A 20,089-nucleotide genomic window follows, 5' to 3' on the forward strand; every position below is an offset into this window, starting at 1 on the left:
CTGCTCATAATAAACAATGCTTCACTGTGTGTTGGACGACAGCTAATTTTTTTTAAATAACTCACACGTTGGTCTGTCATCTTGTGATATCACAAACAAAACTTTTTGTAGTATTTCATCTTTCTATAAAAAAAACAAACGTAACTTTTCTGATTTACAAATATCACTATGATTATTGATCCAAAGTGTATTTTATACTCGTAATATACATTACATATAACCATACTGTATGGTTTTGTCAGAAAATTTAAACAGGGTTAACTTATTTCAAATCTTTTTTACAGTTAAAATAAAACAAATGAATATATTTCATATCTGTTCAGTTTTGCCATAATACAATACCTGTACGAAATAGCCATTATGGTTGTAAATGATTTCCTTTCTTCAGTGTAAATATTGGAATTTGTTTTTGATCTCGCCTCTAATTAAAGTAAGAGTGCTGGTATTTAAAGGTACTGAAATGTCATACCTCTTGTGAAGGAGGGACGGACGTTTACACTGGGAGCTGTTACATGTGACTGGACATACTACTCTATTTATAACAGCTGAGAGCAAGGCCCCAGTCCCACACAGGCAAGGGCAGACGGACATCAGAGCTGAAATGTTCCTGCGGGCAGAAAGTACTGACACCTTCAAACTGGACACTTCGTCCTTCTGCAACAGGTAGGTCCCCCATCTACTAACCAAACACGTTAATATGAATACTCCTAAAATTTGTGCTGGTTTGTATTGGTTGAGTTAAATACGAGATGGTAGCAAAGTCCTTTAGTGACTTTGACACGGAGAAAACAATGTCCATGAAGGTGAAAATGAAAGTGATCGTTGGTAACTACATATTTTCACCTTTAGCTCGAAACAGCACAACAGAAGTGTTGCAAAATGCAATAGTAAGTCAACCTTTTAGGAACCTTTTGAGTTTGTGTAAAGTAAGATTCTGTGTTAATGTTTATGTTACAATACTTTCATCATGTATACACACTGACAATGCTTTTGAGGCTGATTCTGTATGTTGTACCCTGAGATTATCAGCAGAACTTTTCACATCAGGTCATATGACCCAAGAGTATTTTAGGTTCTGTTATGGAGCTTTTGACCATGTGGTGTTATGGTGTTGCTTTGCTGCTCTCAGATCTTCACCTCTCATTCCTTGAACTAATACAGGAGCTTGTATGCTTTCGGAGCAATGTGTCCTAATCAGAGCTGATGTCTTATGTTGAGCTAAAGATAAATACCCGCTCTATATTTAACTCAAATGTGTTGCAACATTAACTATAACCTAGCAGAGATACCAAGGATGAACTGATAAACACTGCCCCAAGACCACTTCCATTATTAGTTTTTTAGGCAAAACAACTCAATCTGCTACCATACAACATTAATCTTTGTGTTTTGTCTTTTTTTTTATAGACTGGAGAGCATGTGAGGCATCAAAATGGATGATTTAGATCACAGCATGCACATTGCAGACTATGACTGGACAAGCTTTTTCGATGACAGTGAGGAATGTGGTCTGCTGCAGCCTTCGCTCGCCTGCCTCGATCACTCCAGCTTCAGCGATTCAGAGGATTCAGGAAAATCAAGTCCAGTATTTATCACAGGCCAACATGGGCTGCAGCAGAGCTGTGATGCAAACAGTGATGAAACTCAGAGCAATGCTGAACCCTGTAGCGTGGAGAATAATCTGAGTTGGTTAGGTGGAGAAAAAGGTGAGCCTAACACAAAAGCCAAAGAAGACACTGACACACAGGTAAACTGTAAAATAGGTCTTGATCATGCTGAGGAAAATGCCACAAACACAGAGGAGGTGAATGTGAGGGCTGCAGAGCATGTCAGAGTGGAGACAAAGGATGTCACAGACACACTTCAAACTAAGCAAATAGATGTTCAGTCTTCAGATGCAGAAGAAGCAGAGGAGGACAATGGAGACTTGCAAACAGAGAGTGACACTTGTAAACTCAAACCCATTCAAGAACCTGACCCACTTTCTTACAACCAAACAGAACTTAATGTGAATGAGCATCACAGTACAAACAGAGCTGAGAGTGTGGATGTGAGCAGTGTCGCTTTAAGAGCTGAAAGAGAGCGCTGGTTCGTGACAGTGAATGACAGTCCAGCAAGACAGCGGGTGTGCGCCCCCTCCGGGAAAAAAAAACGAAGACAAAAAAAAACTAGGAGGCACAGTCACATGTGCAGAACAAGCAAGCAGGAGACGTCCTTTGAAAATGGATTCAAGTTAGAGATTAACACAGATAATATTGAGTCTGACATATCTGAGGTGTGTCAAAATGCTGAAGACAATCCTCAAAGCCATCTGATGGGAGCCACTTCAGATTTATCGCAAATGTCTTCAACGTCCGGTGAAGAAGACAATTTGTTGGAGAAACTTTCAATGTGTCATTACCCCAAAGACATTTTCACATTGCATGACACATTTACAACCAAGGGCCCTTCACGGTTTGACATAATGGAGTCTGATGATGGTGCTGAGTTCCTTTCCACTCACAGTTATGATTCTGAAAGCTATCTCTCAGCTGCGGAATCAATAGATGAACCTCAGCATTGTCTTACTGAAAACCAACCTCTAGTATGTGCCGTCTCTCTAGCAAAAACCACCTGTCTAAATGACCTGCCTGAAAACACTGACGCTGATGACACACAAGTCATAGAATTGCTTTCACGTGACAACACTCTGTTCTGCAATGCAACGGCACCTGTCTCTGAAGGTCATGAAAGTACCAGTGTTGAGCCGTGCCAGACATTTCCATCTGTGGGCCAAAGAGTTAACAAAATGCCAGATGACGACTCTACATGTGTTAACGACGCTCACAGCGTGGTACCCTGCATGTCCTCAGATTCACCTGGACTCCAAAAACATGAAATTAATCTTCCAGCGTCTGTTTGCTCTTCAGGGGATCAGCTCAGCTCTCTCACTGTTCCTGATTTAACTGTACAGCCATGCTTAGTGGTCGACAGCCCGGAAACATATGCTGAAGCTGTGGGAAACACTCGACCTGTGTACGCCATTTCTGCTTTTTGGGATGAAATGGAAAAGTTGACGATAAATGACATTTTGCAGTTAAGGATGGGTAGAAGCCCACCTCCCAGGAAGACGCATGAAACGGTCACACCAGATGTTGGTGATTTCCCCAAAAATCCCAGCTCTTCAGATGAAACGATGGAGTATAGTTTGTCTAATTTTGGTTCAATGGATGCATCTGACACTGCTGATTCGGACTACTCCACACAGGCCGATGAATCAAAGCCTGATCGCTCAAGCTGTGAGTTCTCCACCTCCGATTTTGAGGAGGAGTACTGGCAATTTCTTGGTGCCAGTAGGAACCCAAGTCCTGATCCTCAAAGCAAAAACCAACAAGGGACTAGTGAGTCTCCTTTCTTTGAGGAAGAGGAGTCCTCATGCTCTGAAGGAAAAGAGACACCTGTGCCTTCAGAGGACTTTGCAGGGTATCTTTTTGAGGATCAGGACTCCACTGCCTTCTATTCAAGAGAACTTGTAGGGCCAAGGCAGATAACAAAAAGCAGGAGTGTGCGTAATGTTTCAGCTCTCAACACCGAGAATGTATCCATGCAGTTTTTACTTGGAAATGATGACAGCAGTCTGTTTCTCTGCAGCTGTCCATCTCTAGAAGCAAGTGGCAGCCTCAGAACACTAAAACCCACACCTTTTCTGTCCAGCACACATGTACTCGACAAACCCTGTCAATTCTCCACCCCTGAAGTGTTTGAAAACCTTCTCAAAGATCAAAGTAGGAGGGACAGCTGTGTCACTTTCTATGATTCAGAGAATATCTCATTGGCTCCTGTCTTTGACGACACTTTTTGTACATTCAGTGATAAAATGTCCCTCTCCTCCCTCCATGATTTCAAGTGCGGCGACGAGAAACCAATACCCATTTTCTCTTGTTCTCATCCTACCGTACGAGAACTCACATTCCCAAATCAAGACTATGTTTTCTTGAGCTCAGACATATCTCCATTCAGGGTTTTGTCTCGCTCTTTCATTCAGGGCAGTATGCTTGGGATATCCGCAGCAACCCTACGTGACTTCTCCAGTTTGCTGTTGACGAGGAAGATTTTCTTCCAAAATAATTGCAGTATCTGGTGTGGAAGCTCTGGTGCCTGGGTGTTTCCAGTTGAGGCTGGGAACAATACCACCAAGGGAGAAGATCCACCACTGACTGTGTTTACAGAGGGGAGTGTCTCAACAAATCCCTCTAAGTTGATCGGAGAGCTAGCAGTACAGCAAACAATTTTAGAAACAATTCAGACAAAAAGTAAGTCTTATGTCAGCATAAATGGAGTGGATAAAAGAAAATACATCAAATGAAAATCTACTAAAATCAACTTTTTGTGGGTCTCTTACAGGACGAGAGGGTATCTCAGCACTGAAGCAGTCAGATATGTGTTTGGTGTGCATTGCGTTTGCCTCGTGGGTATTAAGATCATCTGATCCAGAGGCTGCTGATACTTGGAAAGCAGGTATGACACTCCTTTCATTGATGTTACAGTCTTCAATCTTCATTTCTCAACTACAACGTCATGTCTCAAATGGCAGTTAGGGCAACTGAAAGCATCTCAATTCAATAAACTTATTCTTATTTTCATTGGGATACTACTGTGGGAACCCAACATAGAACATTTTAGGTTGATTTACACGTTTCTTTTTGTGAATTTAGGAAAAGGGGATGTCAGGTATATTGTGCCATAAACAGAGTTTAGCAACCACTGATTTCAATTGTATCTCAGGTGTGGAATTTTTTGAGCCCAGTTTCTTAGTCCATAAGAAATAATCTAACTTGTCTAACTTGTTACTCTTCATCATTCTCTTGCAAAGTTTTCCAGGACCTTGAGAATTGAACATGGTTTGCACTGTATACCTTCATGAATTAATATCTAAAAACTATACTTCATTGAATTTCTCTCCAGCTCTTCTAGCAAACGTGAGTGCACTATCGGCTATCCAATACCTGCGACACTATGTGAAGAGGAATCCTTCTCAAGATGATCCCTGATATGTGCACACACAAGATGTCATTTCCAAACCTTCTTCACTTGGGTCCATCCATAAAAAACAATATTTACTGTACATTTATTTACCTACCACAGGTGTCCTCTGGCAAAGTATATGCATTGGTTTCCAAGTAACAATACAGCATGTAAAAGTAGAAGAAAGCAAACTGATGTTTAAAGCTTTCAAGTAAGAGCCATTTCAGGAGTCTGGTGATATTTTGTGTTTGTTTGTTCAACAAATTCCTTGAAAGGTAATCTATGCTTTACATTTTATATGTGCTCTGGCAGTTGCATGTGGTTCCACTCTGAGTCAAACAGATTTCATGCAGCCTGGTTTTGGTTTCAATTTCAACCTTTTATTTAACAAGGTCCAAGTTGTAGAGTAGTTCAATCATGTTTGTAAACATCCCAGATGACTACCACTGATATTGAATTTATAGTAGTTCATTTTTCATATAGATGCCATGAAAAAGTGTCCATAATAAATCAAACAATGAAAAATATTGTGTTATGCTGTACTATGACTACCGACTACATCTTTTTGAATTAATAAGTTGGTGCGTCCAGAAGTAATTTGGTCTGCTCACACTGATGTAGCCTTTTGGAAACCAAAATGAAAAAACTGCAGTGGGAAGTTGTAGGTTTTCATATACAGACAAACAATACATTAATATTAGAATGCGTTCAATGTGTGTTGGAAGATAGCAGTCTCTACGGAGCGTGGTTTGTTTCTATATATATGCATTTTTATTATTATAACTATGTGTGGACAAAGACCATCCAATGTTACATGATGCAATTTGTTAATTGGAAAGTTACTGTTGGGACATTGGGTTGGTTTGGTATTTTGATGTAGTTTCTTGATCATAAGACAAATAGCATATCATCAGCCTCATTCTTTAACAAGATATCATTTCAGCTGCATTTTAAACTTTTAATCATTTTTCAGTTCTGGGTTAACTAATGTTGATATAAGGACCATTCTGTTAGTACAGAAGCTTTTACTTGTCAATCACAAATGTAAGCGTATATTGTGCCAAACATGTCGCTTTAAATGCATTTAGCGGCAATCAAACTAAGCTATGATGGCAGCCTGTTAAGTGTTTGAACAGATTCCAGGAGAAGTTGGGGTTTCTTTGTAAGAGAAAAAAGGGAATTATGAACAGAAGATGTAGATAATGTGCTTGGTTATGTATGTTGTAAGCGAGGATTAAGTATGTGACTTGAGCTGAATTTTTAAGAATAATGTAATATTCTCTTTTCAAATGTTTTTCCATTGTCACCCATGTAAAAAGACAGAACCATTAACTGCTCATCACAGGGTGCATGTTGTGGGAAGTTTAATGTGATTTTCCAATTTTAGACCATTTGGGCCTTGAAGTTTGAAAATATTGTATTAAGTACTGTCGTGGGGAAAAAGCAAAGAATTCAGATGTTCAAAAAAAGAATGTAAGCGTGTAGAAGATTCCTGGTTTTTCCTGCTTTGTTCTTTCCTGTTGTGTATGTAAAAACAATCAGTTACATTATTGGAACAAAATGTAAGATTTAAACATAGCTAATTGATAAATGTGCCAATTTCTGTTGAGTGTTGCTCCATTTTATGCTTTTTATTTCTAACACCAAGTATTGTGTTGTTGCCAACTTCATGGCTAAATGTGTTAAGAACTACAGGAAAGAATATTGATATTAAAAGCTTTAATGGTTCTTGTCAAACAAGACTGTGTAATTAGGATTTTGATTTTTGTGTAGAAAATAATATAATGTGATGAAGCCATTAATATACCTTGTTCTGCTCGGAGTAGATTATTGCAGAAAACAAAAGCACGACAACGAACATCACAGATTTTTACTCAAAGTATCTTGACACAGTTGAAATCTTCTTATGTACTATAGTAGCAGTCTATGACAGGAGCCCTACAATAAATCTGACCTTTAAAAAGGTTCAAATGTTCCTTTAAACGCCAATGTTATACCTCAAAGGAAAGGCTCACTAACAGAAACCTCTTGGCTGAATACATTTACTAAGCTCCAATCTAACTGTGTGAAAGACAGATTTATTGTAAAGCTCACTTTTTCGACTGCATTAGTTTGAGCAAGATGTACGTAGCAAGCTGGCAGCTGAGTGTAGATACCACAGACTGTGTCTCTTTCATTCATAGGAACTCCAGGTGCAAAGAGAATAAGGTGTCATTGCAGAAATATTTATTGAAATAAATATGCAATGGATACACTTTCATATTATGTCACATAAATATTGGATTTAGAGGCAGTTGTTTTAAAAAAACTCCATTCAAATGCTCAAAATTGAGATTCTCTCCAATTCAGTTACCTCATCAAAACAATGGCAATCCTTTTTTTCTGATAAAACTTTAAGTCGGTCGTAATGGATCATGATCCTTTCAAAGTTATTTCAACTTATAAAACTGTATATACTTTTGTAGCCTTAGATTTACTGCTTTCGTGCTGACTTGGGGGACAAGTGTTCTCATCTATCGCTAAATTAATAGTACTCATTCATATAGAATTATGTGAACATGTAATATTTACAATCTCAAAAATGAGCGAATAAAAGCTTCGGTTATACTGTGGAAAGACATCTTAATATATAAAACTTTAGGATTTAGACAAATATTTAGCATATCTAAAAGTAAAACCAACCTCTACTATGCTTTCAGAGTCTAAACACCACAATGCAACTTGCTACTCTAGTTTGGTGAAAAATAAAGACTGAGTCATGCTAGGTCGTTACAATCATTCAAACACAAAAGGTTATTCTGTACAAGGAAATCATTTAGAAATCAGAGGGATATTGAAACCTCACACCAAAGTCTGTCTCTTTCAATAGCATGGATAATAACGGTATTTTAGCATATTCTTATCACTGCATATGAATCACTTTAAAAGGTTATTGGAGAAAATCTGTCACTTTAAATCTCACACGAATGCGTGAGATTGTTCCTTATTTTGATATTAAAACTAGTAAAAAGTCTTACATGATATGAAAACCTCAGAAGAACTTTGAAAGTCCCTTTAAGTGCTGAACAAGGAATGCACATAAAGATCCACATATTTTTTCTCTAAAATATATTAAAACAATAAACTGACACATAGTTATTCTCTTACAGTCTTAAGAGTACACAGTATTGTATTGGTTATGAATATAGGGTTTCAAGGGCATGCACCACCTGAGACTCAAGATGGCTTGTCACTTTCTTTCTTCAGACGACTGTGGAAGACAAACAAAGATACGTAAACACTTAATGCACTCGGATGAGAAACACATTTTACATTTATTCAAGCAGGAAATGTGGCATGATGGTGGTTTGGAAAAATAATTAAATGACAAAACATGCTGAAGATGTCCTGTTAAATATCCATATAAAGAAGCATCTACATTTAGTGCGTCATATTAATACCCAAAAACAAAAATGTTAATTGTGTTTCCTTCCCAATAATATAATTTTAAGCCAACTCATGTTAGTAATAATGACATTACAGGCACCAACATCGCAGCTGACATTAAGGAGTCATGAACTCATGTGGCACTGGCATAAGTAATCAGAAAGGCTTTAATAAAGTCCACTACATATTTGCACTAAGCTGTACACTTATGATAATAACAAGATGCATTTTAACCATTGTTGTGTTTTATATTCAAATGAGTTTAATTCATGCAGGTTTTAGTAAGTTGCTCTTGACAACACAATTCAAATGTTTACCTGTAATAATCTTCCTGACTGGGTAATTGACCTCCATGCATGTGATGCTGATGCAGCCACTGCTGCTCCATCGCCATCCGCTGCAGCTCTGCAGACTGAGCGTGCATGGCCTGGAGCTGGTGCGCGGCCGACATTTGAGGAATGGGGCCCTGCAGCTCACGTGGATACGCAGCTCCTGTGGGAAAACCAGCAATAGAAACTGAAACAAAGTAAAGGAGTTGAAAAAAGGGAAAACTCAACATGTGGGCAATGTGTATAGAAAGAGCTGACAAAACACACCAAACAGTGGATGGCGCATCATCTCATGATCATGAGGGAGATCACTGAGTAAAGGGTTGGGTAAAGGACCACCAGGGAAAGGAAACCTGGCCAGACGTGGTCCTGTTGCCAGAGGGTCTACGAGAGGATGAGGGCTTGAACCTGGAGGAGGAAGTTGATCAATTAGTAAATATAAAAGGTGGAAAACACCCTGACTAATTTACATCTCAGAGTCCATGAAGTTAATTAATTCTCACCTTGACCAAGGGGGTCCTGCTGGTGCAGGTGTAGGTGGGAGTGAATGTGAGAGTGTTGGTGGTGATGTGGCGTCACATTGAGCATCTGTAGCCTTGCAGCGGGGTCAGTCGACACAGAAGCCATTCTCTCTGCATGAAGTCGTTCTGCAGTGAGTCGCTCCGCATAGCTCAGCTCGGGGCGCACCTGAGGTCCTACCAGCGCCATCCTCTCTCGCTCCAGATGGTTTAACCCAGGATGGAAGGGTGCGAAGTGGTGGGGAGGACCAGGAATGTGCGGAAGACCAATGGCCCCGTGTCTGGCGAAGTGCTCCATTGGGTTGGCGGAGGGGTGTAAAGTTTCGAGGTCTGGGGGCTTGACCTCATAGCCGGGCTTCATTCTCTCGCGGAGTTCCCTCTCTCGGAGATTCCTCAGCTCGCGCTCTCGGAGGCTGGGTTCAGCGCTGTACAGGCCGGGCATGTGGTAGGCCAGCAGGGGGTCCCCAGGACTCAGTGACACATAGAATGGATGGTTGCGGTTATTTGGTGACATAACATGGGGTCGGGCGTATTCACTAAGGGTGCGCAGTGCGGGTGTATCAGGACCGATGTAAGGGGGCACAGCGGCTACAGTGGTTGGTGGCTGCTCAAAGGAGTGACGACCGTGTCCCTGAGCCACCATCTGAGCCTCACACATACGGCTGTCATGTGAGGAACTGGAGGCTCTCTGTAAGCAAAGACAGAGTGTGAGATCAGTAAGACGTGTTTTGTGACAGACAGGATGTGAAAAAAAGAAAGTTGATAACAATGTTGCACTCACAGCATTTCTGTCAGCCTCCCTTTCTCTTTCTCTCTCTCTGTCTTTTTCTCTCTCGCGCTCTTGCCGAGCGCTGAGCTCAGCCTCTCTCCTCGACTTCTCCACGGCCTCCTCCCTCTTTCGAGCCAGCTTGGAGGATGAAAGTGGAGTGAAGAACAGGTCTGTTCTAGCACAGGAGTTGTAACCACGATCCAAGTGTTTAATGAACCTGAAACAAAAACAGATGTGATTTTATGACTATTGTATGACTTTATCACTTAATACACACAAATAAAGATATGATTCACTTAAAGGTTGCATTATCTTAAGCACCATGCATGTTCAATATTGAGAGGAACATGTACTAAATTCTTCCAAACAAGTGTTTGTTTTTGTAAAACTAACTGGTGATCATAATGGATTTATAAACTTCCCGGATTTATAAAGAACCTGGAATATTTTTAGGAAGCTGAGAAACCAAACTTAAGCTAAAAGATCAAAACACTTGTATCTATCAGGATGACACAAACTCTCAATGTATGCTAACACTGCTCTGTATCTGAATTGTGATTGTGCTGGGCGAACCTGAAGAAGCTACAGGTGAAACGCGTTGTTCACACGCGTTGTTTGATCCTGCAACTGTGAGCACCTGGGAGCGTGTTTAGGCTGTGCATGGGGTACCCAGTCGACCATAGATACTGTTCTGTATCTTTTTGGTTTATACTGTTTGTTCACAAGTTTGCCAAATCTGCTTATCAAATGATAATAATTAAAGTGATTTATTTATCCTTTTTTGCTGCTTGCTGATCAAGGATTTGATCAAATATCTGTATTTGTGACTGCTTGTTTTGCTTTCCATGTTATAAGTAGTGTACTTTACATATTGAATGGCAAGAGCAAAACATTTGGAATCCTTTTGTGGTTTTCATGGAACACTTGTCTTTAGACATACCGTGCAGACTGGCTGGCATGACTTGCAATGTTGATGATGGTAGGCTCAGGTGAGGGGCTCCGGGGTGGAGACGGCGGGCTCTCTGCTTCCTCCATCTCATCCATCGGCTCTTCTTTAATCTGGATTTGTGATCCTCCTGCCATGGTACTTGGCAAGGGTCTCAGAGGAAGAGGAGGGATTGACGGCTGGAGGCTGGGGATCGGGCCAATCGTAGAAGGTGTGACGGTAGTGATCGGGTGTGAGGCTGCAGCGGGTGGGTGAGAGGATGTCATGCTTTTTCCAGGGTGGGTCGGCACCTGAGAGATAACTGGCAGTTGGGTAGGAAGTGACTGCATTGGCTGCGGCATGAGCTGAAGAGGAGGAGGGGGGGCCCCAGGGGGATGCTGGTTGGGCAGAGAATTCAGCGGCTTTAGAGCCGGGGGAGGGGGCAGATTTGAGGGCATCTGAGGAAAGGGTGTAGCCGACTGGTGTGGCATCTGTTTGTGCGAAGGCGGAATTGGAGTGGTGGGAGGAGGCTTGATTTGTGAGCCAGACAGAGGAGGCTGTGGGAGCTGAGACTCTCTGAAAAAGGGTGGGAGTCGCTGTGGGGGCTGAGGTGACGGGCCATGAGGCAGGGCAGAATTGAGAGCAGGTGGGACCAGGAATGCAGGAGGAAGAGGAGAGTCCTGACCCAGCGCTGATGGTGGTAGACCAGGAAGAGAGTGGGAATTAGGCTGGGGTCGGCTGTTTGGGACTGCTGCAGCAGCTGAGTGAGCAGCAGCTGGCTGAGGGGGGTCTGGAGAAGAAGGAGGTGGGCTTTGAGCAGGATCAGAAGGGTTGGTGCTTTGGGTTGGCTGAGGAGTGATAGGAGGGACCTGAGAGAGGAGGACCTGTGGGGCTGGTGTGTCAGCAGCAGGAGCAGCAGACTCTGATGGCACGCCGTGGGGCTGGGCGGATGAGTCAGAGTCACTCTCATTGCCCTGTTGAGGGCTAGGAATGCTGGGAGAGGAGCTGCGGTTGTCCTGATCAATGTCTTTGGCGTCACTACTGCCATCGTCCTGAGCACTGCGGCTTTCTGAGGAGCTTTCCTCCTCTACTTCAGCTTCTCCCTCTGAGCGGGAACCCTGTGGATCCTGTGGGAACCAAGAAAATGTACCAAATTCATGCCCTGCAGTATTATTCTGGGATGGAGTTATGAAGGGTTATGTAACCATAGGTTCATCCTTACTCTTTGAAACTCATTGCAGATGTCACTCTTGCGTTCTATTAGTGATGGGTTTTGATTCACAGAACAAAAACTTTTTGTAATCTCACCTGTCTCTTCAGCCGTTTGCTTGAAACTTTTTCAGGCTCATCTGGCTCCTGCACAGGACTTTCCCGAACACGTTTTGTTGTCTTTGGTGAAGTTACCTCCTCTTTTATTTTCTGTGAACACAGCATGATATTTACATAGTGGTGTTATTCACACAAGAAGATTCTGAGAAGTAACACAAAAACAAAATGAGTGATTGGGGATGTGAGGAGGGAAAGATGAAAAAGCAGGAAAAATGTCCAAAGCTGTAGCTTTATAGAAGTAGCACCTTAAGTGTTCATCTGTAGATTGGTTTTGATCATTACTGGATGTATTTGTGGTTTTTTTGTATACTTCCTTTCACTGGAATCTTGATTTTGATGAATGGAGTGTTTCGGGACAAAGTATGTTTCATAAAGACGCCCAAAAAACACAACTCGCATTTAAAAAAGGTTTCACTCACAATCTGTACCATATGGAGGGTCTGGATAAATACGAGTGCAGAATCACCAGCAACACAAACCAATTTAAACAATGGCATTCAGAGGGTTAACATTTAATATGAAATGTCACATCACAATCACAACACTTAACGAGGAATGTGACAACTGACATCTCTCTCTCTCTGATCACCTGCAGAGCATACTGTACAGACGCTACTGACAACACTGCCTAAAGCAGAACAGGGAGAGTGCTTTTGAGTTCACATTAAGGATCAGAAAATCCAGAAGAATCACCTCTCTGGTGATATACTATCATCTTTGGTGTCAGTGGTATTAACATTAATCTAAAATTCGGTACATATACTTCACATTAAAAGCACACAAACTAAAACACATCAAACTGTACTGAGTGGTCAAAACTTTGAATTGCAACAAATTCTGGTCTCTGTCTCTAAAACATTGCTTTGAATAAGTGTTTCCCTTATCTCTGCAAAATCCTCAGCCAAAAAGATCAGATGTACACCATAAAAGGTCACACCCTGTAATAACAGCATTTATGAGGTAGTTATGGTGCTGCTGAGACAAGTTCAGCTGTAGTGGTTTTTGTTGCAGCGCTTTCAAGTCAGTCGCATGTCAGTTTCTTTTCTTCCGAAGTATTAACTCCTGATATGCAGGCTTTGTAGCCTTATAGCTGCAGGGGTTTATTAGAATTAATTGCAGGTTTATAAGTACAGATGTTTTTCATTATGCTAAAAACCCAGCTTTATAGATATTGTATACGATAGGTGTACTACATAAATATATATATATATATGTATGTACAATGTGTAGATTGTGTTTACCTTGTTAGTCTTCCTGCTGGACTCGGTCTTGTTTTCTGTGGCAGATGATCTCAAAGATGTCCCGCTCAGAGCGCACTGGCTGACGGTCTGCTGATCCTCAGTGGTGGGAGAGCCTGTGAGCCTCCTGTGGCCACTTCTCAGAGATGACAGTTGCTTTAAAAATAAATCAAGGAGAAACTCTGATTAAAACACATAAAGGATAGCTGTGTTCCCCCTTATGTAGTAGATGTTTTCATAGCTTAGAAGTGAAACATTAGTGTGATTTAATAAGGGTGTTAATCTGATTCCTGTTGTGTATCATTATCATATTTGGACAGAAAAATGTTCAACTTAACTATTTCGCAATGTGTCCTATAAATATGAAATGATGTTAAGTGTGACTGATCTGAGGCTTACAGGGGCTCTGCTCCGCCGTGTCCTCATGCCATGCTTGCTGTTCACCTCCTCTTCCTCTTTTACAGGTTTAAACATGAACAAAGCGCCTCCAGTCTTAGACGCAGGCGGCAGACAGCCATGTTTGTTTTCAAAGGTGCGACAGGTTGTGCACAGCAAAGGATTGTCTCTTCCTCCCTGGTGCCAGTCTTTCGAAGCTGTTGAAGACATGTTTATATGTTGAAAGAATTGACAGAAAATACTGAACTCCGATAAATAACAATTAGAGGAGTTTACTCACTTGTTGTACCACAGTGGCTGCAGCTCTTGATATCCTGTTCACTATCTTCACTATCAAGATCGTCCTCACTGGCAGAACTCGCATCAACTGCAAGGAAAGATCAGCTTTGATGAAAATAAAATTAATATATAAAACAGAAACACAATTGTTAAGACCAGCAGGTGCTCACCTGAATAATTTCTTGATGGAGTGTTGACAGGAGCTGCAGCAGAGCGGGTCTTTGCTTTACGGGAGGACGGCTGCCGGCGTTGCTGTCGGTAAGCTCTTGTTCCTGCGGCCTCAGGAGTTTTCTTCCAGTGGTAATAGAAAGTGATCAGCTCCCCCTGAGGGTTACAACACAAGACTTTTAGGAGATCCAAGATATGGTTCTTATCAAAAAGTATAGCAACAATAAATCACTGCATGCATTTCAAATTGTCCTGTATGCAAAACACAGTATTCAATTACAGTCTTTTTGCTGGGCAGAAAGTCTTTCCGGATGCGAAAGAAATTCTTTCCATATTGTCTCAGACCTCTGATGAAACGTTTCTGTGGGGAAAAAGAGGGAGGATGGTTGGATGATTGTGGATAAAAATAAATTAAATACAGCTGGTAAAAAAGACACTATTTAACTGCAGGCTTATATCACATGAAAAACTGTTTTACAGACATCAAACTGATAAAAGCACAGATTAGAGTATCTTTACTTCTCTTTTACTGCGCTGTTAAAGGGCCACTAGTACTTTTCTGGTGCTTAATTTGAAGTCTTGACATCAACAACAAGTTAAGTTTAAAGTTTAAAAACATATGAATTGTCCTATATTTATTTTGCACATGCCTCACTCTGTCTATAGCTGCAGCATGAACTGGACATTTTGATTTGATTTCATTCATTTTTGTAGTCTAGTGGATCCAACACTATCGTAGTATTTCCCATGATTGAGGAAACAGTCAGCACTTGAGGCAAACAGGTGATGAAATTTCGAGCGCATCTCAGAAAAATAAACTCTAGCTCTAAGTCTACAGACTCATCCTGAAGGAGACTGTGTGATAATTATTAGCACCCTGACATCGAACGATTGTTCAGTGTTTCCTCAAAAATGGGATGTCCTGTAGTTTATTGGCTCAGTGATGGGAAGACTGGTCCTGGTGGGCTGTGCTGACTGTATATTTGTGACATCAAAATCTTAAGGGAGTTGGAAACGTTTGTGAGTACTGAGTGAAAGACTTTTTTGATACTATCAAAGTCATTATATAGCAGCTAGACCTGCTTTAGTATAAAAAGTGAATATGAAATCTCACTTTATACAATATGGACCTTGAAACATATTAACCATGGGTAAAATGCTAAACTCTTTCTGATTATTTTATCTGCCTGCGTAAACACTTTTAAGAACCAACAACTTATAGCAGGGATCTTTGTTAAGGGCTGAAGATGTCTCACCACATCATCCTCAGACCAGCATTTCTCAATGAGCTTTGGCAGAGGCTTCTTAACAAGACGCTGGAGAGCTTTTGCTGCATCGTAATGACTCGCGTGAAGCTAGAATTGAGAAACACATAGATGTTTAAAAAATCTGTTAAGTATGCATGCATGCATGCACATTTGGAGTCGTGCTCCTCACCATGTTGAGTGCGTTGAGTGTCGTATCGTCACGAGATGCTGCTAAACAACCGTCCTCTGTTGATCCACCATCACACATGCCTGCAAACGCTGCCATGCTCCTATAAAAACAAATACAACATGTTTTTATTAACAGGTGAAAAGAATAGAAGGGTGGGTGGCAGTGTTTCATTTATTCATTTGCACCTTTTCAAACCACATATTCAAGTAGGCTGACATTTAGGAAACCAGTTACAAAAAGACAGCAAACAATAAATGGACTTTTAACGATAAGGCAAACACTACATGTGTCCTACTTTGTTCAACATCACTATTCCATTTTGCATTTGTAGCCTGAGCAGAACTTCAACATTTAATGATGGAGGAGATCCAGAGTGAAAAATAACTAACCCAAACTTGTCACAATTGACTGATGTGTTTAAAGTGCTATCGTTCAAAACATTAAATAAAAGTAGAACAATAACTTAAAGAATAGTCATGTCAGATGTTTTGAAATCAGCTATAGTAGATTTTAACCAACCTTGCCTTAACATGACTGGACCTTGAAAGTTTATTTTCTTTAAGTACCTCCCAATTTTTTTACCAGTTGAAACACATAAACAGGCGGCAGCTTTCTAAAGTCGCTCCACATCAATATTTGTATAATTTATTGTCTGTTATACTGTGTTGTTTACTTTCTTACTAACTAAAATTGTTTAATAACTTGTTTACCAACTAATTAAAACAACAGAAAGGGTGTTGCTACTAGGGATGAAGCGGTTAACCAGTTACACTATTAACCACAGTTTCAAACATCACAGTTTATTAATTGTCAAGGCTCCGCTACAACAGGTGTTTTTGTTCTCACGCTCAAAAAAAGTGCCAGTATAAGAGCGCTGGATAGCCCTAGCCGTTAAGTCTCTGCCCCAAGTACAGAGGATTTAGTCCTCGTTGCTGGGACTGTGGGGTCGAATCCTCAGCCCTTTGCATGTCAACCCCCACTCTCTCCTCCCGACCTTTCCTCTCTCTCTTCAGCTGTCCTATTCAATGAAGGAAAAAATGGTCCAAAACATAATAACAAAAAAGAGAGAATGGGCCGGCCAATAATTTTCTTGTAGCAACCTGTACATAACTACAACAAAGTGACTCAAGCTGTGGTGCCCCAGCTTCTTGTCCCTTGGGCAATAAGAGACAGACAACACTAACTTTGATGTACTATGGCAGGGGGACCTAGCAGCGAAGCTTTGTACCCACCGAAAAACTGAGACCACTGAGGAGCACCACAGAACTCCACAGGAGGTCTTTTCTACTTGTAACTATCAAAGTGTATGACTCCTCCACTTTCTGCAGCAGCACAATGGAGCAGAGCTTACATACCATGTGCAGTACTGTTTTCCATATCATGGGCAATGATCTTCAGAATTTCCATATAATGTAGAGGAAAGCATTTCAAAGAATGGACTACATTATGCTCATTATCATGTGCAATGATAACTTTCATTTCATGTGCAATAACACTTTTTACAATTGAGATATAAGTTTGGAATGCTTGGGAATCATGTGGGATATTACTTTTCCACATTTGGATAATGAGAAGTGTTCATTAATATGTGCAATGTTCCTTTCTCATCACTAATACTATCCTGCATTATCACTTTTCTTTATTATCATGTGGTATTATCAGCACTATCACTACCTGGAGTTTCCATAAATAAAACCTGGGTCTGTGTCTGAACAATACTACTGTCACTGCTGCGTACTAAGCTTACTGTGTTACTTATAAACGTACTACTTAAAGTATTCAACTCTGTTTAAATTAAAAACTAGCAAAGGTTGCAACCCTTTACACCTGACTCAACACTGTCCAATATCACCTAATAACCATTGATTTTAGCCTTCCAGAGCAGACGCTGACCTGGCGGCCCTGAGATACATGAGAAGGTCACAGTCGTTGACCCCAGGTGTCCACATCAGCTCCTCATTCTCTGTCTGAGACTGTAGACCAGGAGCAGGCCGAGGCTGCAACTCCGGGAGTTTGGCCTGTTAAAGACACCAGAGTATTGACAAATAACTGCAGACACTTTAAAACAAGCTCGAAAAACATGAAGTTAATAAGAAGGTGATGTGCTAAAACATGAGGCTAAATGGTGCACAAGTGTGGTGTTTTAATCAAATTTAATGACAGCATTGTTCCGAGGGCCTTTTCAAGTGGGATGTAACAGAGTCAATAACATTGTGATATCAGTTTAACCGTCAGACATTTGTTATTATAACATTATCTAACTGAAGTAATAAACTGATAAAGGCTTAGCTGATCACGCTGTTCTTCTGAAGGAGTGCCTTTAAAGTACTTCAATCACTCAATTAAGCATTCAAATAAGACGGTAGCCTGTGAGAAATATGCATACACACTAGATATCGTAAATTATAAGGCCTATTGTATGAACACTGTATGACACCAAACAGACCGGTTTGATCTCATAATGAGCTCAAAGGCAAACAGGAAAACAAACACAAAACACCTTAGTTCAGTTTTCCTGCAAACCTTTGAAACACATTTTAAACTAAGGAATTCATATGTTTGCCTGTTGGATGTAGGAATGTATTTATAATTTATTTGACCATGTCTACATGTGTATTCTCTATACCTGATGACTTGGTCCAACTCGTATCTCTCCCTGTGTGCTGTTCAGGCTTCTGAAATAATAACAAACAAGTAAAACATTAACGCCCCATACCCATCATGTGCACTGCATTTCAACACTTCGGATGATTGTCTTTCTAAATACGATAAGGAGGAAAATGTGAGGACACGATTCTAAAGTCATGTTTATAGTTTAACAGTAGGCCATGTAGAAAATGATGATCTGCAGCCTTGCAGCTTGCACACTGACGTAGGATCGATACGTGTATAACTTGGCTGTTGTAGGAGCGGCTTCTCTCCATCTGCTCATCTGATTTCAGCACAAAAACAACAACCCGCCCCTCCATCGCTGTGAGCCAATGTCAGCTGTGACCTGCGACGTTTTCCTTATATTACATGAATGAAATCCGACGCTAGCCGCTTCAAAGGGAACTGTCAATCAATCATAACACGAGCAGCTCATTTTCACGGTCACCATTACGTGAACAATGTGTGCTTACTTTGACGCTTTTTTAACAGGTTGACAGAGAAGCTGACTCCGAGTGGTCGCTAACTATGAGGCAAAGTGTGCAATCATAATAAATATGTTGTTAGCATGCACAACATGTCGCTGACATGTCAATATATCTACATCTTCACAGCGATAACGATGTCAATACACGTCGAGCCCACGGGGAATAACAGCAGGTTTATTAAACGATGCACTTAGTTAATCTCCTTATCTGACATTATCAAACATGATATCTGCAGTAATCGCTGTTAAGACACATTAAAGCGACCGACGAGAGCGGCTAGCTGCTAACGAGACAGTAACATTACGCTGTTATTCGGCTAGCTTGTTAGCTAGACACGAACTTCGTGACCACTGACACTCCGGCTATTCCCCACAAACGGCGTTCAAAGTAACGCGACGAAACACTGAACGACGTGTTTAATTACACGTCAACTACAATGTAAATGCAAAACAAAAAAAAGGCTGAGTTAATTGAGTTACCTCCGCGGACTGAACAGGTCGTCCATGTCGAGGGATGTTTAGATGTGCCTTGTTGACACTACGCAGCGCAGTGGGCGATACACACAAACTATGCGAATCCCCTATTACATGGCTATTCAAAATGGAGGCGGTGTAGTGGAGGGAGTCGGTGTATTTTTTTTTTCTTTTTTCTCCAGTGCAATGACCTCAGCAGCCACAGCTAAGCCTTCAAAGTTGTCTGGGTGTACATAACTGAGCATGTGCCGCCGATCAGCAGCAGTCACCGGGGCCGCTCATCAGCTGCTTCTGCACGGCCGTCCATGAATCACACAACACACCATATTGTGTTGAGCTGCTGTGCTTATTGAACGCTGTTATGTAAGCTGTCATATTATCCACCAAAAAAAAAGAAAAATAAAATAATATACGTGGTAGCTTCATGAAAGGCAGTGGTATAGTAAATCACTGAGTTAAAAAAAAATGTTTTGCACTATTTATAGCAGTGATGGTTTTAAGGTTAATTCAGACGGCAATATAGCATCAATGTGAAAACATTTTAAAGTGGAATTATTTAACACAATATATTGCAAGAATGGATGCAGCCTAGTTCTGTGATGAAAAAGGCTAATCGAGCAGCTTTGTGTTTTCCTGTGATTAACAATTAAATGCATAATGG

At 40.9% G+C, this 20,089-nt stretch overlaps 2 protein-coding genes across 3 annotated transcripts; one reads left to right on the top strand and one right to left on the bottom strand.

The window, feature by feature from the left end:
* The first annotated feature begins 22 nt into the window (after positions 1 to 22).
* perm1b (PPARGC1 and ESRR induced regulator, muscle 1b) lies at positions 23 to 6,744 on the top strand. Its single transcript, XM_065954858.1, has 4 exons — positions 23 to 663; positions 1,408 to 4,292; positions 4,384 to 4,497; positions 4,945 to 6,744. Exons 2-4 carry the CDS (start codon positions 1,433 to 1,435, stop codon positions 5,028 to 5,030), a joined length of 3,060 nt encoding a protein of 1,019 aa, XP_065810930.1. The 5' UTR covers positions 23 to 663; positions 1,408 to 1,432; the 3' UTR covers positions 5,031 to 6,744.
* A 116-nt stretch (positions 6,745 to 6,860) lies between these two features.
* Positions 6,861 to 19,717, bottom strand: rereb (arginine-glutamic acid dipeptide (RE) repeats b). Of its 2 annotated transcripts, none has more exons than XM_020642385.3 (17): positions 19,435 to 19,717; positions 18,445 to 18,493; positions 17,712 to 17,836; positions 15,819 to 15,918; positions 15,638 to 15,736; positions 14,662 to 14,742; positions 14,384 to 14,537; positions 14,215 to 14,301; positions 13,938 to 14,131; positions 13,542 to 13,694; positions 12,280 to 12,390; positions 10,987 to 12,098; positions 10,059 to 10,263; positions 9,263 to 9,965; positions 9,027 to 9,167; positions 8,748 to 8,946; positions 6,861 to 8,254 (listed from the first exon to the last, which is right to left on the bottom strand). In XM_020642385.3, exons 1-17 carry the CDS (start codon positions 19,458 to 19,460, stop codon positions 8,221 to 8,223), a joined length of 3,573 nt encoding a protein of 1,190 aa, XP_020498041.2. In that variant the 5' UTR covers positions 19,461 to 19,717; the 3' UTR covers positions 6,861 to 8,220. The 2 variants fall into 2 exon arrangements, with proteins under 2 accessions (XP_020498041.2, XP_020498042.2); XM_020642386.3 differs by having other exon boundaries at positions 8,748 to 8,922; positions 19,435 to 19,716.
* Positions 19,718 to 20,089: the final 372 nt, after the last annotated feature.

The sequence above is a fragment of the Labrus bergylta genome, chromosome 5, assembly GCF_963930695.1.
Source record: "Labrus bergylta chromosome 5, fLabBer1.1, whole genome shotgun sequence".
Taxonomy (NCBI): domain Eukaryota; kingdom Metazoa; phylum Chordata; class Actinopteri; order Labriformes; family Labridae; genus Labrus; species Labrus bergylta.